The 24,871-nt window shown below is 43.4% G+C and overlaps 1 protein-coding gene across 1 annotated transcript in view; it reads left to right on the top strand.

Annotated features, from left to right (window-relative positions):
• Positions 1-1,001: 1,001 nt before the first annotated feature.
• LOC120060186 (lysophospholipid acyltransferase 2-like) overlaps positions 1,002-24,871 on the top strand; it is an 84,993-nt gene continuing 61,123 nt past the window's right edge. Inside the window, exon 1 of the mRNA XM_039009322.1 lies at positions 1,002-1,230. Coding sequence (XP_038865250.1) covers positions 1,147-1,230 — 84 coding nt within the window. The 5' untranslated portion in view covers positions 1,002-1,146. The remainder of the gene's footprint in view (positions 1,231-24,871) is intronic.

The raw sequence follows: 24,871 nt of genomic DNA, 5'->3' as shown, positions 1-24,871 counted from the left end.
ACCTCGGTAAAAAACTAGGTCAAATTATGACGTCAGTGATCTTTAGGTTGGAAAGTCAGAACTCTAGAAAGATGCCAGAGTTACCGACTTGGAATTCCGAGTTGGTTGACCGTTCAAAACTATTTTTCCTGTCAGAGTTAGTATTTTTCGAGTTCCCAGTTGTCTTGAATGTTTGGAAGTCAGAGATTTGCCAGTTCCCAGTTGTTTTGAACATGACATAAGCCCATGTTCTGACGTAAGGATGAACGTTAAGCAACATTTTGCATGGCCTGGTGCCCCGGGTTGGCAACACATTCAAAACATGCCGTGTTCAAAACAACAGGGAGGTCAAATCATGACAAGGTCAAATCATGACCTTAGTGATCTTCAGGTCGGAAAGTTGGAGCTCTAGAAAAAGGCCAGAGTTCCCGAGTTGGAATTCTGAGTTGGATGACTATTCAAATAAACATTTCCCAATCTGAGCTCATTTTTTCAGAGTTCCCAGTTGTTTTGAACACATTGAAGTGGGAATTCTGAGATTTCCGAGTTCCTGTTTCCGAGTTCCTAGTTGATTTGTACATGGTACCAGTTGTCTTGAATATGGTGCTTTCAAGACAACCGTGAACTCCGAAAAGAACGAGGTCAAATCATGACAGTGATCTTCAGGTCAGCGACCTTCAGGTTGGATGACTGTTCAAAACGATTTTTTCCCCCAAGTTCCCAGTTGTCTTGAACGCACTAAATTCGGAGATTTCCGAGTTCCGAGTTGTTTTGAATGCGACATTTTTCTTTTCCAAGTGGAATGCCACATATGTACATGGGAGGAGTCCACGTGAGACAGAGTCGACTTCAAATTTGATTCGTTTGGGAAAATGTACATAATATTTTCTGTGTCATCCACATACATCTGATTGGTCAATTGAAATCACTTTCTCCATACAATAGGCTGAGAAATGTCATGGAGGGGGGGCTCGGAATATATCCCTCCGCCCACACTGTCTTTGTTGTCGTTGGTGCTGTTTGATATGTGCTGTAGATTTCGGTGGCGCTGTAACACGGATGACAACCATCTAGCCTGGTAACCCGTCGCAGCGGCAACAGCAGTTTTTCAACGGAGGAGAGTGTATCTGCGACGGCGAAGGGGAGCAAGGATTCACGGCCTCAATAATGGCTACGGAAACCACATCGTCCTGTACTGGCTCCAATTTACTGCAGCCGATAAGCGAGATTATCAATCTTCCTCTAGACCAGGTAAACATTTTATTTTTGAATTGATTTTCTCCTTGGCTTTGGTTTACTACTGTAGGTTAACTGGTTTCATTAGTGATGCAGAGATTGTAGCTTGCAGGCTAAAATAACCTGATTGAATGCCGTCTTAATCAGAAAGTCAGACGTCATTCGCTAGATTGTTGCATTATTGTAAAAAACGTTTTAGGCCTACTAGATACTAATATTTTTACATTTTCGAAACGGTTGGAGAATTTGTTAACTTCGGCTTATCGTGCATTACTGAATTGTTTGGATTGTCAACTGTAGAATGTATTAGGCCAAACACTTGCTTATTGAAAGTTCCATTCATTCAACACTATTTCCACTTAGGCTGCGCCACTGTTGCTAAACTTATAGGCCTATACTACCACCAATCGTTTTTTTTCCACACAGACAAAGCGGTCTACATTGACATCTTCTCAAGCGAGTAATTCGTCATCCCTTTAATCAATTAAATTGATACCAGTGTCTCTCCTAGCTAATCGCTTATTATTTAATGCGATTAGACTAGCCTACCACAATCAGTGTCCTGCTGTGTGTGACGTAGCCCACCAGTTGTGTAACAAGGTGTGGTCCATTGATAACTATTGCATATCGTGAGGGGTCGTTTTGACGTTAGCCTACTAATGCTTGCATTCTAATCACATTTCCGTTTATCACACACACACACACACACACAGCGGTCTTTGTTAATCCTCTGCTGTGTCACTGTGAGCCCTCTGCAATCATATCAAATTGTATCTTCCAGAGATCCCCAGGGGTTGTGTACAGCAGCATATGAAAAAACAGTTGGTCCCTCCAAATATGTGATGGGGACAGTAACCCAATATTGTTTCAAATCTCAATATGAACACTCAACCTCGAGACGCGTTGCTATCACTGAATTGTCCCTACAACAGAGTAGGGCTGGGCGGTATATCGTATTTTACTATATACCAGTATTGATGCATGGATAGGATTGGATTTTTACTTTACCTTCTATAATGGTATTTATATGTTTGGTTTCTTAAATGGGATACGCAACTACTGCGCGTGTAATGTCCGTTTTTATAGTTAACTCGTTTGCTACTTGAGTCGTATTTCTCCCAACTGCTGCATGCCTATACTCACACCAAACCCTGCCCTGTCCCTCAAGGAGCGAGCAGTTGCTCGACCACGGAGTCACGAACACTTCCTTGCCGTTCACTCTGCAGTCTCCACGGTCAGACAGATGCAGTACTGTGTTGGTGACAACGATGCTGCTTTCCACAAGCGTTCAATAATTACTATTAGTTTGTGTATCTTGCTGTCTGCTAGTTTGGCTTTTCTTAACAAGGTGTGGCTAAAATGCATATTGTTAGCCGCTAATGCTAATCGCTAACTAGCTTTCTAAATGTTATAAGAATCGGCGCAAACGTAGATGGCTAAAACAGCCTGGTGTAGGCCTAGATAGGCTACCATTGCACAAACATGCCTATCTTAAATAAGAGAGGAATGGGTGAATCATGAATATGTTACTACTTCGATGAGGTTTAACGGTGGTTGGTATCCAATAAGTAGTCCGTCATTGTAAATACTAATTTGTTCTTAACTGACTTGCCTAGTTAAAGGTTACATTTAAAATAAATAAATGTTTTACCGCCACCTACTAGACTGGAGTATAACTCCCTTATACTTAAAAAAACAAATACCCTTACATCTAATCCTACACTCACTAAAAACCCACCACCCTACTCCACTATTTAACTCTATCTAGTTCTACCTCAGGCCAACCACCCGAAAGGATGGGACACCACCACTCAACACACCCTGCAACCTACATTTTCTGGAATTTAGGTTCCATCCCTGCAGTACAGTTGATAACCATTACTATAAACGCTGACAACTTCTGCACTACTCTAACCCGGGAAACCTCAACCTGCTTCTCTCACACCGGACATTTCTGAACCCTAGTCCCATCGGCACCCCTACAATTAACACATACCATTACTTTTCTCAATGCTACACATTCCTTTGTCTCATGCCCTTCTGCACACTTCTCACACCTAGGAACCTACCTCATACACACTGCTGCCTAATGCCCATATGCTTGACACCTGTAACAACGTAATGTATTTGGCACAAAAGCGCATACAGGATAACTTATATACAGTGCATTCGGAAAGTATTCATACCCCCTGACTTTTTCCACATTTTGTATCCTTATTCTAAAATTGATTTGTTCCCCCCCCTTATCAATCTACACACAATTCACCTGTCTTTGATCAGGCATACAGCTCACTCTGCTTACACTTTCTACCATTCTTCTTTAACAAACGATCTCCTGTCTCCCCCATTTTTACCGATTTCAAGTTCACCCTCTTACTCCCCCTCTCTCTTCGAACTCCTCGGCCTGTCTTTTTCCTGCCATTCCTCCACTGTATTCCAAGTATACAGCAGGGTAGCCTAGTGGTTAGAGCGTTGGGCTAGTAACGGAAAGGTTGCAAGTTCGAATCCCCGACCTGACAAGGTACAAATCTGTCATTCTGCCCCTGAACAAGGCCCTGTTCCTAGGCCGTCATTGAAAATAAGAATTTGTTCTTCACTGACTTGCCTAGTTAAATAAAGATAAATTAAAAAATACGTCTCCTTATAATAATGCACTTTTCCGGACATACATCTTGTTCACTCTTTACATAACCAATGGCTGGTGGTCTATATTACCTCAGCTGTCTATGGCTCAAGTAGCTCTAAATTAAATGCAGTCACCTCCAAAATGATTGTCCCTTTTAATAAAGATGAGCAAAACATTTTATACTGATACAATTACTTAGAGGAAGACATTTTCTTAGACCATTCCTCCATACAGAATCTTTCCAGATCCTTCATATACTTCGGTCTGTGCTTATGGACTGCCCTCTTCAATTCAAACCACATGTTTTCAATGGGGTTCAAGTCCAGAGACTGAGATGTCCATTGCAAAATGTTGATATTGTGGTCATTTAACCATTTCTTTGTGGATTTGATGTGTGCTTGGGGTCATTGTTTTGCTGGAAAATCCACTTGTGGCCAAGTTTCAGCCTCCTGGCAGAGGCACACAGGTTTTTGGCTAAAATGTCATGGTACTTGGTAGAGTTCATGACTCTGTTGTCCTTAACAACACTAGGACCAGTGGAAGCAAAACAACCCCATAATATAAAATATCACCCACCATATTTTACAGTAGGTATGAGGTTATTTTCTGCACATGTATTCATCTTTTGACGACAAACCCACCACTGGTGTGTGTGACTAGTCTCTGCTGCTGAAAAGCATCCCCATAGCATGATGCTTCACGGTAGGGATGGTGTTAGACGGGTGATGAGCTGTGCCTGGCTTTCTCACGACAGAGCGCTTTGCATTCAGGCCAAAGAGTAAAATGTTTATCTCATCAGACCACAGAATCTTTTGCCTTGTGCTCTGAGTCTTTCACGTGCATTTTGCGAACTCCAGGCGTGCTGTCATGTGCTTTTTTTTTTTTTTTTTTTTCTTCATCTCAGGAGTGGCCACTCTCCCATAAAGCCCAGATTGGTGAAGTGCTGTAGACTGTCCTTCTGGCAGGTTCTCCCAGCTCAGCCAATGAACTCTCATTCTTTCATAGTGGGCATTGGGTTCTTGGTCACCTCCCTGACCAAGGTCCTGCTTGCCTGGTTGCTGAGTTTGGTTGGATGGCCACCTCTAGGCAGTCTGGGTAGTTCCATATTTCCCAATGATGGAGACCACTGCTCTTGGAAACTTTAAACAATCATGAAATTGTTTTAAATTCATTACAGTTCTGTCTTGGAGATCTATGGACAGTTCCTTGGACTTAATGGTATTTTTTTATTTAACTAGGCAAGTCAGTTAAGAATAAATTCTTATTTCCATTGACGGCCTACCCCGGCCAAACCCTCCCCTAACCCGGACGACGCTGGGCCAATTGTGCGCTGCCCTATGGGACTCATGATCACGGCCGGTTGTGATACAGCCCAGGATCAAATCAGGGTCTGTAGTGATCAAATCAAGTTGATTTATATAGCCCTTCTTAGATCAGCTGATATCTCAAAGTGCTGTACAGAAACCCAGCCTAAAACCCCAAACAGCAAGCAATGCAGGTGTAGAAGCACGGTGGCTAGGAAAAACTCCCTAGAAAGGCCAAAACCTAGGAAGAAACCTAGAGGAACCAGGCTATGAGGGGTGGCCAGTCCTCTTCTGGCTGTGCCGGGTGGAGATTATATCAGAACATGGCCAAGATGTTCAAATGTTCATAAATGACCAGCAGGGTCAAATAATAATAATCCCAGTAGTTGTTGAGGGTGCAACAGGACAGCACCTCTACCGCTCCTGCTGTCTCTAGAGTGTTGAAAACAGCAGGTCTGGGACAGGTAGCACGTCCGGTGATGTCTGCGATGCAGTGCCTTAGACCACTGCGCCACTCTGGAGCCCTGAGTGTAGTATAGTTTCTGACCTGGACTATCAACTGTGGGAACTTTTTTATATAGACTGGTGTGTTTTTCTAAATCATGTCCAAACAATTGAATTGGCCACAGGTGTACTCCAATCAAGTTGTAGTGTCATCTCAAGGACATTGAATGTACCTGAGCTCCATTTGGAGTGTCATGGCGAGGGGTATGAGTACTTATGTAAATTAGATATTTATGTATTTTAATTTAAAATAAATGTGACATTTCTGGAGAGAAAAATTCCACTTTCTCATTTAGTATTGTGATGGGGGGGGGGGGGGGAATCTATCTAGGCTAATCCATTTAGAATTCAGGCTGTAACACAACAATGTGGAATAAGTCAAGGGCTGTGAGTACTTTCTGGAGGCACTATCAGTCCTATGGGTTCTACTTCACTTGCATGAGTTTCATGAGTTTCTGCCATTCATTGATGGCGTGTTTCAGAACGCCCTATACAGGAAGTACAGGAAATTAGACTTAGGTTAGATGCGCTTTACTCTTTTTATGTGTGCATGAAAATATGAAGGGGTCTGTTGTTTGAAGGTTACGAGTGCCTTTTGCTTTGCCAACTGAACTTTAACAATTACTCATATTAGCAAACTTATTTTCATTTCAAATGTAACATTTCTCTAGTATAGGCTACTTATCGTGATGAATAAGTGTTCATTTTCTGGATGGTAAAACGTTTTCAGTGTATACAAAAGATAATGGTGCTATATATATTTAAAAAATATCATCTTTGATAATTGACAATCACCTAAATAAAAAGTTGACAGTCAAGGAGAATCTAAAATTCCTAATTGTCATTGCGTGGGGGCCCCCATTGATTTTATGTTTGAGTAACTCCGATAGCACAAGAACAAGGCATAAGCAATGGAAAAATGTGTAGCATTGTAGGAAATTGACTTTAAAACGGCAAACTCTACAACCGCGCCATTGGCCACACCCACTACCCCTAACTTCGCTACCAATGTCTTAGTTCTGTAATGGGGGCAGTGTAATCTGAGCAGGCCCTAGCCAGCTCCCCTCCCTGCTTTCTTGGTGTAGGCCTACTGTGAAATTGGCTCTCCACATGAAGTGCTTTGGCCCCTTCTATACTTCTGTACCACACCCCTTTCACCCACACTGAGGCAAGCTTGTGTGGGTGGGACTTGTTATAGCATGCCTGCAGGTTGACATACTCTTGGTAATGTGATCACCTGTCTGGCTTTAAAGGAAGTCTTTGGTCTAGCTTGTCATGCTGAGAAGTTCTTATTAGGATAGGTTGTTCAACATAATTACCCTAGTTCTATGGTTAGTCAAACTAATAGCCTAGGGGTTTCTCGTAGGCCCATTGGCATTAGTATGAGTCACTGCACAAGTGTTCATCCTGTGTAACATATCATTGACCATTGCCTGGGGGCCAGGAGTGGCCCGTGAGTGTCACTCGAATTCCAGATTTGCAACCAGGTATTGCTGCTCTATATTGACATGTTCTGGCAACACTGTCATTTGACCACATGCCTAATCCCTTGCTGTGACTTAAATAGCGTTTATAATCCACACCCTGCATTCCTTAATAGGGTCATTATTGTTGTGGTTTCATCTTTTTCCATATTAGTTCACCTGCTGTAATAATAACTGGTGCAAATAGCATTAGTGTGGAATTGTTTAAATTCTTTTAATAAAAAAAGAAAGAAAGCTGTGTCTGATTGGTCGTGAATGCACTCTCTTTAGAATGACGTTAAAGTAAACTGCTTGGCTGAGTCGGGCCTCTCGCTCTTCATCGTTATCAAACATCAGCATGGCTACGTTCCAATTAGAGAGGCAGAGAAGGAAACACTCCCAGAGTAATATTTTGTTTTTCGTGTGAAAATCATTGGTGTCGTGACACTTTTCTAAGCAACAGCTGAACTGAATGTGTCAATGTCATACAGCAAAGAACACTATATTTGGTAACTCAACAGCATTTCTTATAATAAATTATGGTAATAGTAAATTACTAAATTCTATTTTTCCTCTTTATTAACCCTTCCTTGTCCCTCCTTGAGGAAGTTAACATGATAGGAGAAAGTAGTGGACACTGAGGCCCTTAACCACACTACAATGCCAGACTTAAAGGCTTTTGTCAACTCTCATATGACGCTGATCAGCCTGTTACAATGAGGTTGTAAGCCTCAGCAGAACGCCAATGCTCTAAGGCAGTGGTTTACTCAGAGCGCTTCATATCTTACTGCTCAGCCTGAACTTGTTGCAGCGCTGGGACTTTTCCTCTGGAGAAAAGCATACTATGTACCAATGATGCTTTACGTTGTATGTTTAAAACATTCACTAATGAAGAACTACTCTGCTCTGTGATTTTATTGGAATACAGTTTGTTACATGCACATAATGTGATTGTTGTGGATAGTCAGGGTAATATAATAGTTTGTTTAAACCATTTTCATGCTTTGCAAGAAGTACGATTCCCGTAATAATCCTGTTTACATGGACACATCTGAAATCAGGCTACTGATGGGCCTTTTGATAAATGCAGAAAATTGCCAATCAAAATAAACATTCTACCACGGTGACCATGTTATTTCTGTGAAGACTTTTTGATTCTGAGTTCGGACATATAAAGTGTTATATGTGAAAACTATAAGATGCATACTTATAGTTTTTCCGAACTCACTTCACTCGCGCATAAGAGGGAGGCTTGCGCTACCTGGTGCTGGCACATACGCAGCTCATATACACCGCTGAAATGCCTATTCAGCTGTTTACATGTCCTAATCATTGGAAAGATTGTTCAGAAAACTAGGTATTTTAATCGGTGTATGCTTACTTCAATTATGACTTCCATTTTAAGATCAGCAGAGCAAGGTGTTGACATGACTAATGCCTTACTTGGCCTTCTGCCATAATCCGTTTATCAAATTATTAGTGTGCATGTAAAAGTTGTCAGTATGTGGTTTTATTTCTCCATGTCTGTAAGACAAGCCTTCTCTTGTTGCTGCTGCGCTTTCTATGGGCCTGCTGTGTTGTCACCTCCCTCTGTGGTTTATAATGGAGGAGGCTGGTTGCTAGCCCCCTTGTGATGGCTCTGTAATGGAGGAAGGCTTGTTGCTGGTCCCTAGCCGCCTAGTGATAGCTCATTAATGGAGGAAGGCTGGTTTCTAGCTCCCTAGTGATAGCTCAGTAATGGAGGTAGGCTGGTTGCTAGTCCCTAGCCCCCTAGTGATGGCTCAGTAATGGAGGAAGCCTGGTTGCTGGTCCCTAGCCCCCTAGTGATAGCTCAGTAATGGAGGAAGGCTAGTTGCTAGTCCCTAGCCCCCTAGTGATAGCTCAGTAATGGAGGAAGGCTGGTTGCTAGCCCCCTAGTGGTGGCTCAGTAATGGAGGAAGCCTGGTTGCTAGTCCCTAGCCCCCTAGTGATGGCTTAGTAATGGAGGGAGGCTGGTTGCTAGCCCTGTAGTGATGGCTCAGTAATGGAGGAAGGCTGGTCCCTAGCCCCCTAGTGATGGCTCAGTAATGGAGGAAGGCTGGTCCCTAGCCCCCTAGTGATGGCTCAGTAATGGAGGAAGCCTGGTTGCTAGTCCCTAGCCCCCTAGTGATGGCTTAGTAATGGAGGGAGGCTGGTTGCTAGCCCTGTAGTGATGGCTCAGTAATGGAGGAAGGCTGGTCCCTAGCCCCCTAGTGATGGCTCAGTAATGGAGGAAGGCTGGTTGCTAGTCCCTAGCCCCCTAGTGATGGCTCAGTAATGGAGGTAGGCTGGTTGCTAGCCCCCTAGTGATAGCTCAGTAATGGAGGAATGCTTGTTGTGGTTGCTAGTCCCTAGCCCCGTTGTAATAGCTCCGGGACTAAAAGTCTAATCCCTGATTTCTCAAGGGAGGCTCATTCCCTTCCCTGCTCTCTAATTGGTGCACCTCAGGGGAGTATATTTGTTCCAATAGATTTTTTTTTGCTGTTTACTTATGTGAAGTGCTACAGATGCACTGAAGAACGATGATGAGCCAGTGTGATTTCTCCAGGGATATGGTTAGTGTTGGTCATAATATAAGAGCTTTACAGAGTCCTAAGGAGCTTGACGAGCAAACTAATAGCCCCAATTTTAACATGGTGTAACTATTGCACTAGGACCTGCATTCATTTGGCTACAGTTCTCATATTGGATTAGTACTGACCAGAACACTATCAACTGTTTTATTGAATTCCCAGTAAGTTGACGCACACTTTTATAAAACTACAAAAAGGACCAGGACCCCCCCCCCCTAGTTTTACTCGTCATTACTCCAAAGGCCAATCACTCTCAGAGCAATCAATTGGGAATTAAGTTAAATAACCTGTATTGATCAGATTTGGCCTTATTACGTATGGGGAAATAAAAATTTAAAAAAAATATATATATACACTACCGTTCAGAAATGCACACTAATAATTTGATAAACTGATTATGGCAGAAGGCCAAGTAAGGCATTAGTCATGTCAACATCTTGCTCTGCTGATCTTAAAATGGAAGTCATAATTGAAGTAAGCATACACCGATTAAAATACCTAGTTTTCTGAACAATCTTTCCAATGATTAGGACATATACACCGCTGAAATGCCTATTAAGCTGTTTACATGAGCTGTGTATGTGCCAGCACCAGGTAGCGCAAGCCTCCCTCTTATGCGCGAGTGAAGTGAGTTCGGAAAGACTATAAGTATGCATCTTATAGTTTTCACATACAAACTTTATATGTCCGAACTCACAATCAAAAAGTCTTCACAGAAATAACATGGTCACCGTGGTAGAATGTTTATTTTGATGGGCCTTTTGATAAATGCAGAAAATTGCCAATCAGTAGCCTGATTTCAGATGTGTCCATGTAAACAGGATTATTACGTGTGTAATAGTTGAGGACTTGTGAGGCGTCTGTTTCTCAAACTAGACACTCTAATGTACTTGTCCTCTTGCTCAGTTGTGCACCGGGGCCTCCCACTCTTTCTACTTTGCGCTGTTCTGTGACTGGAGTAGTACACAGCGCTGTACAAGATCTTCAGTTTCTTGGCAATTTCTCGCATGGAATAGCCTTCATTTCTCAAGCAAGCCACTGTCAGATTCTCCAAGAGACAGTTGATATGGAAAAAATGATATTACATCATCTTCTGTGTTATTTATTGAGAGACACCTGCCACAATTTTGGCATTTTAAGGAACTGCAAACTATGCTAAATCCATATAAATATTATTGGTGTTGTCATCAAAACACTTCCATCGGGGTAAATAGGCGACAACTATGGTTTAAGATTTAGCAGATTTAGTCATTGTTAAGCTTAAGACAGGCACAGTGAGGGTGTCTTCCATCTCTTCCTGGCTTTGGATTTCCCTCTATGCACCAATTAATAAGGAAATCTTTGATTTGATGCATCATGGCCTCAACCTTGAGTAGTAGCCTATGACTTGCATCAAAATACTTTAGATCTTTTTGCTTGCGCTATAGAATTAATCCGAGGTGCTTCTACCTCAGTTTTTATTGATTCCATTCAATATGATCACTGCCGTAGTAAAGGGGAACATTCTCGTTGCTTAAGGCGATGGAGAAATAAAATGCCAGAACTAAATGTTATGGCCCAGGAGAAGACATGGGGACTCTGAAGTGACGGCAGATCTTTGGATAAACCATAAAGCACTAATCATAGAGCAAATATCAGTTACTTAACAGGCTTTTAAAAATTTAACTAGGCAGGTCAGTTAAGAACAAATTATTATTTACTATGACGGCGTACACCGACCCAACCCGGACGACGCTGGGCCAATTGCGCGCCACCCTATGGGGCTCCCAATCACGGCCGGTTGTGATTCAGCCTGGATTCGAACCAGGGTGTCTGTGGTGACGCCTCTAGCACTGAGATGCTGTGTCTTAGACCGCTGCGCCTCTCGGGAGCCCCCAAGTGCTTATGTAACATTAGCATAGCCTGTAATACTATTAAGCCTATATTATACCTAGTTTTTATGTTCTAGCCTACCATTTTCAAGCAATTATCAAAAGGGTTATTTAAACACTATTGTAAACCAGTTCAAATGATAGATATTCATTTGAATACACTGTTGGCTTCAAAGGAACTAGCCTGCTTCTCGAAAAGGGGTGTTGTATGGGCCTCAGATATGAATGGTTTAATGTTTGTTCTCCACAGCCCCTGGCTCTGTGCTGAAAGGTTCTGTCCCATTTCTATGCACTTCAGCCACCCCTTTCCCGTGGCAAGGGGTATCCTAGCAACAAGCTATATTATTTTCTGGATTAGGTGTGTTACTGGGGCAACCAAGGTTGTACAGTTTTAGAATGTTTATTCCTCTATATTTCAATTTTCTGCATGAAACCCATGAGTTGGGTTATGTACGTTAACTGTAGTGTGGTGTTGAAACCATCGAACCCCTGACCAGTCGACCTGCACGCTACGAAATACAAATGTTCTGCTTACTGATCCATAGTGAGCTAATTGGGCTACACTAATACTTAAAGGGAATCCAGTGAAACACTCATACATTGGTTGAAGTGACCTGTATGGTTTACAGTAAAATATCCTCCTGTGTATGACTTGCCTCCCAAGCATACTTTTGCAACTTTCAGCCCAGCTATAAAAGGCCATATCTTCTCATGACCAGCACTAGTTATCAGACTCCACTGTAAACCACTGTGACTCATGAATGTTGCCACTGTGGAAACTGAAAGCAAATGTTGCCAAGAGCTCAAATCTATTGAGTTACAGTAGCCTATTTTAGCCCAGTTAAAATAACATGGGCCTAAATCTACCTGTTGGTGTTGAGTACAGGTCTTGCTCTGTCTCTACCTTATACTATCTCACTCTGCCTGTGGCTATTGAGTGAGATCTATGTTGATGTTTTGAGTGTTAAAAACAATATGGGTTAACCGTAGCAATGAAGTCATCTTGCTTGCACAGCATTCTGGGAACCTTTCCCCTCAAACATGCCATTAACCGCCAACGGCCACTGAAGTTTGATTTGGTAAATAAATTAAAAAAGCTATGTTCTGCTCCTTCCCTGACTTTTCCTAAATGTTTGTATTTTACACTGCTCATTTGTCAGAATTTTGAAATCACAAACAAAAGTATTTCGCCTTTTTACCTATTTAAAAAAAAAAATAATTCCCCCACACCCATTACTAATTTAACCCGCCAAGGCAATGTGCTGTATGACTTTGGTACCCAGCCAGGTACTAATGTGTCTCTCTCTCCTCACTGAATGAATGACAAATTAATGGAATGGGTGATATTTGTGCACCTTACTTCACAATTTAAATTAGGCCTAAATGAATTCTAAGAGGGTGAAGAGTGATTTAAATGAGGAAGACAACAATAGTGTAATGATGAGTTTGTTATGGCTATTTATCAGCAGCAAATCATTTCACTTTGAGGGTTGATACCGTTCTCTTTAACATTTTACTTTGTAAAAAGAAGCTGTTACAGGACTGTTTTATTTACTGTAACTCTATTACTAATCAAATGTATTGTTAGAGAAATGAAAACATGGTATGTATTGCAGTAGGCCTTTAGAATAATGCAAAACATATCTGTGACTCTATCCAACTTCATGATCGGGAAACAAACAATGCCAGTCAGCCTGAACAGCCTGGCTATCGGAACTAATTTCACACATGAGTTAGCCTATAGACAAGATTACATTGACAATAGTCTGAGTGACAATATTAGGCCTATCAGTTGTCAAAATTGTACATGAAGAGATGGGTGCATCTTGTAATTTTACAGATGCAGGAAAAGGATCATCACTTTATCAAATCCTCCTTCAGTCACATGCAGGTAAAACATGTTGATTTCTATATAGTATCAGAAAGAGCATGTTCTGGTGTTTCTAGGACACTTCCCTTTGTCAAATAACTCTCATAATTCAAGAGGTGCAGCTCTATTTCCAAATGTCACTTTTCCCAAGACTATCTGTGCTGTCCATGCATTCAGCACATGACCAGTCCTGCGGGTGGTCGCCCCCTGCTCGGGCAAAAAAAAGAGGAAGGCTGGTTATTTGCATAAAACTACTTGCATAATAAACTCCTAATTTAAAATATACTATTTATTTTTGCAACTCGTCCTTTACAATTGTTCATGTACTGGTGCTTTTGTTTAGGAATACAGCAAATAATTTCACCTGTGCACCTGGCTGGTTATCTTTTTCGTTTCTACTTTGTCGAAAGAAGCTGTAACTGGACTTTATTAATTAATGTAACTCGATTACTAATCAAATCTACAAATGAAGTTGATCAAATGGATTACACTAATGTTTTTATTGTAAGGGAAACTAAAATAGGCAATAGCCTATGCTTTTTCTAGGACTTTGTAGAATTATACAAAACATATCCTTGATTCTAAACTCTTTTTATTGAGGTATATCTTAATCCTTTCTAATTTCTGCACTATTTATCAAGCTGTTGGTGCTTATGTTTGCTGCACTTTTGGGGGTTGATATGCATCTGATGTGTATGCTAAATGGGCGCCCGGCAACGCTCCATAGCAGGTACTTATAAGCTGAAAGGACAGGCGGTTTTGTGTTAAACAGCCATTCAGTGGGATTGAGCTCTCCTCCACTGATGAACAAGACAACACTTAAACAATCACTGCCACTTCTCCTGAGGTTTCATTTTACACACTGAAGGGTTTAATTTGTCAGCTGACCGGGGATAGACTCCCTGTCGTTGGAATAACCTTCAGCAAAACTCAATAGTTGCCCATCACATAGCCGTCTAGGCCTACACCTTGTTTATGATGTCAGTGGTTTCTCTGCTGTGCTTGCTATGATGAAGGTGGCCAACTTTGGTGCAAAACACTTTTCAGGAGTGTGAATGTGGACTGTGTTGGGATTGTATGTTTTACATTTTGTAATGTATTGCCTTCTTGGCCAGGTGTCCTTTGCCAAAGAGAATGTCTCAGTGGGCTTTTCCTGGTTAAATAAAATCACTGCATTAAGATATACCATGATTATCTCTTTCTTTGTAAAGTATGACTGTCTAATGTGTGTTTTGTTTGGCTTGTGTACTTCCATTTCTGTAATTGTGTTGCATTGGATACACGTCATCTGAAGGCTAGTGTGATGTGGATGCTAATTGAGTGGGTTTACTGCTAGTGATGTTGCAGATTTTCCCAACCGTACATTCTCTGAGGGAGCAGCTGACACAGGGGTGCTGCTCTGTCCACACTAGTCTTCACAGGTCCTAAAAGTTGGACCTGTTCTGAAAAGGATCTGGGGCTTTCCCACCCAGACCTGATATTCATTAAAAAAAAAAATATAGCCATTCCCGATGACACCTAGACCCGTTCTGTATAGACCTGATCGGACCCGGTTCAAACCGAGTGAGGGAAGCAGCAGAAAATGTATTTTCTAAAGCTACTTTATTAACCAAAGCGGGAGAGGGGTTCGGGTTCTTCTGGACAAGTCAGTTAAAATGACACATGCCTGATACCCGTGACAATCCTAGAGCAGACATTATTTAGAATTATGGATCCCGGATCGGTCTCTGTATTCGGGTACAGGTGGATCCATGAAGACCTCTAGTCCACACACACTCCCAATGGACAGATGGCGAACGCGTTCACTCTGACCAGTAACATCAAGGCCTCTTTAGAGGTGTCCAGGGTAATTGATCCCAGTGTGTGGCAGAGGCTAATAGCTGTTCATTTAGGATGCTTAAAATGTCTGTCATGGCGCTCGTTGGTTGTGACCACAAACCGAAATTAAACCCCTGCAGAGACAATGCACATCGATTTTTAAAGGATCATTTATCCTAGTAGAGGTAGGGAAAAACAAGTGGCTGGCTGCTCAGAAAAGGTCTCTTCTAGTCGGAGTCCTTTCTTTCAACACAACAAAGTCACCCTATGGAAATTCCCCCACCAATGCCTCTTCACAGATGGGATTTTCAAATCCCCACACCACTTTGGACAATAGATATTTGCATACCCTGATACAAGCAAATAGTTTCAAAGGTACAAACAGAATATCTAACATCATGACGATAGCCAAAAGCAGGCTAGCGGTCTGACTTGGTTGCTTGCAAGGTCACAGAATGAGTAAAAGAAAGCTGTTAGAAGCACCAAGGAGCATGAATTAAAGAAGAGAGGAAGGACTTTGGTTTCTGTATCTTAAGAGAAAATGAGGAAGTAAGGCGGTAGGGTGTAAACGCTGCAGTAGACCATCAGTGGTGACGGATTTCAAAACCATTTTCTACTGCTGAGCTAGTGTTGCGAAACGCACGTCTTTGACCTTTCGGTACTGATTTAATGGTTACTAAAGGATTGTGACCAAGGCCGTGTGTCTGAATGAACGGTGAAACAGTGAAAGTTGGGTTACGTATTTCAAACATTAACAGCGAAGTGCAGGCTGTTTTTCATGCTGTGTAATGTGATAATTTAAAAATGTTCCCCTCAGCTTTGTGTGAATGGGAAAGGAGAGATGGCCAGCCTATTCCTCAGTCTCCCAGCGTTAGCACGGGAACGCATGAAGCCTTACCAGCCTTTCCGAGTCACTTCCTCCACACCAGGACCCCTGACTTACAATGTCCGAGAGACAAACCCCTTTGCCTTTTGGCATTGCTCCCATATGCTGCAATCAGCTGGTTTCCTAAAGCTAGGTTGGTGTCACTGAGGGGGCCCATCGATTTTTTTTTTTTTTTTTTTTACTGTAGTCAGTGACTTAGGCTCAAACCCAGGCATTGGCTGTCACCCAGGCACCGCTGAGGTGAGTCAGTCTCCAGGGTCTCTCCTAAAGCCAGAGGGGTGGATTCTAGACTATTCCTGGACAAACTTGTCCTCACCCAAGATAAATGGAGCTCTGAGGGAAACACATATTTTAACAAGTGTGTGTATTCCGGGTTGGAGCGAGTGGTCGCATTTCGCATTTCGCTCCACAGGTAGTATTACATTTAATTTAATTTCATTACAGTACAACGGTTTGATTTGTTTGATCTTAGCACTTTTTTCTTAGCTAGCTACATAGCCGTCTTTGTATCAAAGATAATTGTTTAGTTTAGATTATTATCGAATTATCGAATCTTCTAACGTTGTCAACACTGCTAGCTAGCCAGCTAGCCAACTTCTACCGAATCATTACAACGGAACGATTTGATTAGTGTAGTGTTAGCTAGCTACATAGTTGTCTTCACTGTCTTTGTATCTAAGATAATTGTGTAGTTTAGAGTAATTATCTAGCCAGTTATCGAGGTTACCTAGCCAGCTCCACTTTTAAACAAAGTCAGCTAGCCAGCTATTTTCGCTGTCCTAACGTTGTCAACACTGCTAGCTAGCCAGCTAGCCAACTTCTACCGAAACAGTACAACGGAACGATTTGATTAGTGTAGTGTTAGCTAGCTACATAGTTGTCTTTGCTGTCCTTGTATCTAAGATAATTGTGTAGTTTAGAGTAATTACCTAGCCAGTTATCGAGGTTACCTAGCCAGTTATCGAGGCTACCTAGCCAGCAACACTTTCAAACATAGTCAACAACGCAGCCACTGCTAGCTAGCCTACTTCACCAGTCAGCAGTACTGCATCATTTTAATCATTTTAGTCAATAAGATTTTTGCTACGTAAGCTTAACTTTCTGAACATTCGAGACGTGTAGTCCACTTGTCATTCCAATCTCCTTTGCATTAGCGTAGCCTCTTCTGTAGCCTGTCAACTATGTGTCTGTCTATCCCTGTTCTCTCCTCTCTGCACAGACCATACAAACGCTTCACACCGCGTGGCCGCTGCCACCCTAACCTGGTGGTCCCAGCGCGCACGACCCACGTGGAGTTCCAGGTCTCCGGCAGCCTCTGGAACTGCCGATCTGCGGCCAACAAGGCAGAGTTCATCTCAGCCTATGCTTCCCTCCAGTCCCTCGACTTCTTGGCACTGACGGAAACATGGATTACCACAGATAACACTGCTACTCCTACTGCTCTCTCCTCGTCTGCCCACGTGTTCTCGCACACCCCGAGAGCTTCTGGTCAGCGGGGTGGTGGCACTGGGATCCTCATCTCTCCCAAGTGGACATTCTCTCTTTCTCCCCTGACCCATCTGTCTATCGCCTCCTTTGAATTCCATGCTGTCACAGTTACCAGCCCTTTCAAGCTTAACATCCTTATCATTTATCGCCCTCCAGGTTCCCTTGGAGAGTTCATCAATGAGCTTGACGCCTTGATAAGTTCCTTTCCTGAGGATGGCTCACCTCTCACAGTTCTGGGTGACTTTAACCTCCCCACGTCTACCTTTGACTCATTCCTCTCTGCCTCCCTCTTTCCACTCCTCTCCTCTTTTGACCTCACCCTCTCACCTTCCCCCCCTACTCACAAGGCAGGCAATACGCTTGACCTCATCTTTACTAGATGCTGTTCTTCCACTAATCTCATTGCAACTCCCCTCCAAGTCTCCGACCACTACCTTGTATCCTTTTCCCTCTCGCTCTCATCCAACACTTCCCACTCTGCCCCTACTCGGATGGTATCGCGCCGTCCAAACCTTCGCTCTCTCTCCCCCGCTACTCTCTCCTCTTCCATCCTATCATCTCTTCCCTCTGCTCAAACCTTCTCCAACCTATCTCCTGATTCTGGCTCCTCAACCCTCCTCTCCTCCCTTTCTGCATCCTTTGACTCTCTATGTCCCCTATCCTCCAGGCCGGCTCGGTCCTCCCCTCCTGCCCCGTGGCTCGACGACTCATTGCGAGCTCACAGAACAGGGCTCCGGGCAGCCGAGCGGAAATGGAGGAGAACTCGCCTCCCTGCGGACCTGGCATCCTTTCACTCCCTCCTCTCTACATTTTCCTCTTCTGTCTCTGCTGCTAAAGCCACTTTCTACCACTCTAAATTCCAAGCATCTGCCTCTAACCCTAGGAAGCTCTTTGCCACCTTCTCCTCCCTCCTGAATCCTCCTCCCCCTCCCCCCCCCCTCCTCCCTCTCTGCGGATGACTTCGTCAACCATTTTGAAAAGAAGGTTGACGACATCCGATCCTCGTTTGCTAAGTCAAACGACACCGCTGGTTCTGCTCACACTGCCCTACCCTGTGCTTTGACCTCTTTCTCCCCTCTCTCCCCAGATGAAATCTCGCGTCTTGTGACGGCCGGCCGCCCAACAACCTGCCCGCTTGACCCTATCCCCTCCTCTCTTCTCCAGACCATTTCCGGAGACCTTCTCCCTTACCTCACCTCGCTCATCAACTCATCCTTGACCGCTGGCTACGTCCCTTCCGTCTTCAAGAGAGCGAGAGTTGCACCCCTTCTGAAAAAACCTACACTCGATCCCTCCGATGTCAACAACTACAGACCAGTATCCCTTCTTTCTTTTCTCTCAAACTCTTGAACGTGCCGTCCTTGGCCAGCTCTCCTGCTATCTCTCTCAGAATGACCTTCTTGATCCAAATCAGTCAGGTTTCAAGACTAGTCATTCAACTGAGACTGCTCTTCTCTGTGTCACGGAGGCGCTCCGCACTGCTAAAGCTAACTCTCTCTCCTCTGCTCTCATCCTTCTAGACCTATCGGCTGCCTTTGATACTGTGAACCATCAGATCCTCCTCTCCACCCTCTCCGAGTTGGGCATCTCCGGCGCGGCCCACGCTTGGATTGCGTCCTACCTGACAGGTCGCTCCTACCAGGTGGCGTGGCGAGAATCTGTCTCCTCACCACGTGCTCTCACCACTGGTGTCCCCCAGGGCTCTGTTCTAGGCCCTCTCCTATTCTCGCTATACACCAAGTCACTTGGCTCTGTCATAACCTCACATGGTCTCTCCTATCATTGCTATGCAGACGACACACAATTAATCTTCTCCTTTCCCCCTTCTGATAACCAGGTGGCGAATCGCATCTCTGCATGTCTGGCAGACATATCAGTGTGGATGACGGATCACCACCTCAAGCTGAACCTCGGCAAGACGGAGCTGCTCTTCCTCCCGGGGAAGGACTGCCCGTTCCATGATCTCGCCATCACGGTTGACAACTCCATTGTGTCCTCCTCCCAGAGCGCTAAGAACCTTGGCGTGATCCTGGACAACACCCTGTCGTTCTCAACTAACATCAAGGCGGTGGCCCGTTCCTGTAGGTTCATGCTCTACAACATCCGCAGAGTACGACCCTGCCTCACACAGGAAGCGGCGCAGGTCCTAATCCAGGCACTTGTCATCTCCCGTCTGGATTACTGCAACTCGCTGTTGGCTGGGCTCCCTGCCTGTGCCATTAAACCCCTACAACTCATCCAGAACGCCGCAGCCCGTCTGGTGTTCAACCTTCCCAAGTTCTCTCACGTCACCCCGCTCCTCCGCTCTCTCCACTGGCTTCCAGTTGAAGCTCGCATCCGCTACAAGACCATGGTGCTTGCTTACGGAGCTGTGAGGGGAACGGCACCTCCGTACCTTCAGGCTCTGATCAGGCCCTACACCCAAACAAGGGCACTGCGTTCATCCACCTCTGGCCTGCTCGCCTCCCTACCTCTGAGGAAGTACAGTTCCCGCTCAGCCCAGTCAAAACTGTTCGCTGCTCTGGCACCCCAATGGTGGAACAAACTCCCTCACGACGCCAGGTCAGCGGAGTCAATCACCACCTTCCGGAGACACCTGAAACCCCACCTCTTTAAGGAATACCTAGGATAGGATAAAGTAATCCTTCTAACCCCCCCCTTAAAAGATTTAGATGCACTATTGTAAAGTGGCTGTTCCACTGGATATCATGAGGTGAATGCACCAATTTGTAAGTCGCTCTGGATAAGAGCGTCTGCTAAATGACTTAAATGTAATGTAAATGTAAGTGTGTGAACAGTCCTGGAAAGACCCAAGCAGTCACCACTAGAAGCATACCACTCAAAATGTGATGTAGAGTTACATGTAGCCTACTGTACCTAGACTACTGTACATTTCCAGAGGATACTACACTTCAACTGCTTCCTGACCTCCTGGCTATGAGAGGTTCCATGACATGTAAATTGAACCTTTGTGTACGTTGTAACGGGCAATGTAAACACGATGACATCATTGTCCTGGCACAGCATTTGTAAGTAGTATTTTTATATGTACTCACTCACACTGTAGTTAGGTTTCATCTCAGAACTGCTTGGGTTGGGACTGCTGCAGCACACTCCAAGCAACAGAACAACAGACAAAACTATTGGCTATTTGGACTGATGCCAGAGCCATCCATGATCCTATTAGGCTGAGTCACAGGCCTCCTGACAGAATAGAACACCTCAGTCTCACTCCTGCGTTAGCTGACAGCCAGTGAGCGAGGACTGCATCGATGCAAATAAGTCATATTGCCTACATAAGTAAGCCAGTTGAGCTGAGATATGCGCATAACTTTGGAGGCGTCAATGTCGAGAAAGGAAAATGGTATGGAGGGCTCACAGGAGAAAAACAAAGGGACGTTCACTGAGGACATAAGCCACAGCTCTACACAGTGTTTCTTTGATGCTTATCAATGTACAGTGAGCCTACACAAACACACACACACACACACTGTCCGTTTGTGGTGGGATATAATGTGAAACAACCCACACAGGCGTTCTGTCTCCTGCCTTTCTCTGTCCATCTGCCTCTCTGTCCCTTCCTTTCTATTTCTGTTAGATGCTATGCTTACTCTCTGTTGACATGGTTACATAGCTACTGCATGGAAATGCTTGTGACATCAAGTCAAACAAATTTCAGTCCCAAATGTAATCATCATAACATTTCCTAGCAGCCTTAATGAACCACTTCCACATCCCAGACCTCCACACAGGAAGCTCTCTGTAACGCACATATGGCGTGTCAGAAATCTAAGTCCATATAATGTTTGGACTGGGTTAAATAATGTGTTAGCCTGTATTTGGGTAGCTTGCCACACAAACGATGTGTTTAGTTGGAACAGATTGTTTTGAATGTGTTCGCTTTGTATAGAACGTTGCCTTTTGGTAAGAGGAAGGATACGGTGAGAGAAGCTGGCTTCAGTTTATGCTAAGAGGTTTAATGGGAGATTGCATGTGAATTTTTATTAGGCCTCGGGCCATTTCAATATTCCAGGTACACACACACTGGCTATGAACTGGCACACCGGAGATTTTTGGATATAAATATGAACTTTATCGAACAAACTTTATCAAACAAAACATACATGTATTGTGTAACATGAAGTCCTATGAGTGTCAGCTGATGAAGATCATCAAAGGTTAGTGAATCATTTTATCTATTTCTGCTTTTTGTGACTCCTCTTTGCCTGGAAAAATGGCTGTTTTTCTGTGACTAGGTAATGACCTAACATAATCCGATAGTGTGCTTTCGTCGTAAAGCATTTTTGAAATCGGACACTGTGGTGGGATTAACAAGTTTATCTTTTTAAAATGGTGTAAAATACTTGTATGTTTGAGGAATTTTAATTGAGATTTCTGTTTGAATTTGGCGCCTTGCACTTTCACTGGCTGTTGTCAAGTCGATCCCGGTAATGGGATCTCAGCCGTAAGAAGTTTTAAAAGAAAGGATTGAGCTCTGAGCTATTCTCAAAAAACAATTCTCCATTCAGTTTTACACTGCCTCCAGCTATCATGCTACACAGCATATTTCTAAACTCCATTCAGCTTTACTGCCTCCAGCTATCCCTTTTTTCAGGAGCACATGCATGGCAAACTGAATGAATCCAAATGAAGGCTGTTCACCTGACATTTGCCTTCCATTTTGACAGTCATTTTCTACATCTGTCTGGCCAGTGCCTCTGCAACCTTTTAGCATTTAAACTGAAAAATGATTTATGTTCGATAAGAGTATATTGTACCCAGGGTTGAGTGTGCATATTCACTGTCTTTATCATTGGGTCAGTGACGCTCGTTTTGTTTTTGGACAATCGTTTCCTCGTCCAGGTTAGATGGACGTGATTCTATTTGTGTCCTTTTTTAGTAGGCCTATTATATGGATCAGACAACGTCACTTTTATTGATCCTTTTGTCAGTGGCAGCAGAGTAGGCTACCCTCAAACTTGTCGTTTTTAAAATAATTTAGCTAATGTCTCCAGTCCTATAAAGTGTAGCATACAAGCAATTCTACTATCTGATATAGCACATAGCCTAGGCCTACTTTAATCCACTACGCACTGCATTGAACAGTCTTTTTTGCCAACTGTGATTGGATAGCCCTAATTTAGACTAATTAGATAACTCAATCTAGTGTTGCACTGTATACTGGTACCGCGCTAATATCACAGTACGTTATGATACCAACATCTTAGAAAACCGTAGTACCGTTTCATATGATACTACCGACAAACCATCGTGCATACATTTATTTTGTCCCCCTACACCAAACGCGATCACGACACGCAGGTTAAAATATCAAAACAAACTCTGAACCAATGACATTAATTTGGGGACCGGTCGAAAAGCATTAAACATGTATGGCAATTTAGCTAGTTAGTTTGCACTTGCTAGCTAATTTGTCCTATTTAGCTAGCTTGCTGTTGCTAGCTATTTTGTCCTGGAATATAAACATTGAGTTGTTATTTTACCTGAAATGCACAAGGTCCTCCGACAATTAATCCACACAAAACGGCCAACCAAATCGTTTCTAGTCGTCTCTCCTCCTTCCAGGCGTTTTCATCTTTGAACTTATATGGTGATTGGAATCTACACTTTCATAGTATTACCACGACAACCGGCAAAACATTTAGTCTTTCAATCACCCACGTGGGTATAACCAATGAGGAGATGGCATGTGGGTACCTGCTTCTATAAACCAATGAGGAGATGGGAGAGGCAGGACTTGCAGCATGATCTGCGTCAGAAATAGGAATGACATCTATTTTAGCCCTTGGCAACGCAGACGCTCGTTGGAGCGTGCGATCTGTGTGGGTGCAATAATTGAATAACATAGATTTCTAAATTTATTTTGCAACGCGAGCGGTGTGGTCAGCCTATTATTCAGCCCTACCGATCTAAAGAACCTGCTGGTGCCTGTTAGATTTTTTTTTTATAAAGTCTTGTTTATAGATTCAGTTGAACAGCCACTAGTCTGTTGTATGAGCAGGTCTAATAATATCCACTTCACTTTCATGCGCACATCACGTGGCAACTAATCAACCAGCCCTCACTCACCTGCTGCTCTCAGCATCTCCCACCAGCCCACACTCAGCTGCTTCCCTCAGCATCCCCTACCAGCCCTTACTCACCTGCTTCTCTCCGTCTGCCCTTCATGCACGTCTATTCCTCAGTCAGATTTTGATATTTTATTTAGCTGTTATGGCGAGCGGGGATCCAGACCCTCATGCGTCTTCTGTTAGATTTGTACATTTTGTTAAATTGGAGCAGCGAGCAATGTTGATACGTTGTATCATTTCATGGCCTGTTATAACTGAGAGCACAGTCTGAGTAGACTGCAAGTTCACTGTCATGCAGCCTCTGAGTGTCAGAGGGAAAATGGAGCAATGCTTCGTGACTGGCATGCTTGCAGCTTTACAGCAAAGAAAACGACTTGTCTCTAGCCTAAACGGTTTAAAAAAATATGACCCATATTCCCGGAGGTTTTTCTTACTATCGGGATTCACATGCATTTTGTTTACAGTGCCGTCAAAGTATTTGCCACTGTCTGATTTTTCTCTATTTTGGCATATTATTGATACTGAACGTTATCAGCTCTTCAACCTAAACCTAATATTAGATAAACGGAACCTGAGTTTACAAATAACAAAACAAATATACTTATTTTATTTCATTAACAAAGTTACGCAACACCCAAATCCCCTGTGTGAAAAAGTAATGTCCCCCTTACACTGAACAGGTTGTGCCACCTTTAGCTGCAAAGACTCCAACCAAATGCTTCCTCTAGTTGTTGATCACTCTCACATTACTGCGGAGGAATTTTGGTCCACTCTTCCATGCAGAACTGCTTTAACTCAACAACATTTTGGGGTTTTCAAGCATGAATTGCTTGTTTCAAGTCCTGCCACAACATCTCAACTGGGATTAATTCTGTACTTTGACTAGGCCATTCCAAAACGTAATTTTTAATGCAGACTTGATTGTGTGTTTTGGATCCTTGTCTTGTTGAATGACTCCGCTGCGCTTCAACTTATAGATGGATGACCTGATTATTCTCCTGTAGAATTGTCTGATACAGAGCAGAATTCATGGTTCCTTCTAAGGCAAGTCGTCCAGGTCCTGAGGCAGCAAAGAATCCCCAAACCATCACACTACCACCACCATGCTAGACCGTTGGTATGAGATTCTTACTGAGGAAGGCA

Source organism: Salvelinus namaycush, chromosome 15, assembly GCF_016432855.1.
Source record: "Salvelinus namaycush isolate Seneca chromosome 15, SaNama_1.0, whole genome shotgun sequence".
Classification (NCBI taxonomy): Eukaryota; Metazoa; Chordata; class Actinopteri; order Salmoniformes; family Salmonidae; genus Salvelinus; species Salvelinus namaycush.
Note: the sequence above shows the minus strand (reverse complement) of the source record. Positions and strands in the feature narration are given on the sequence as shown.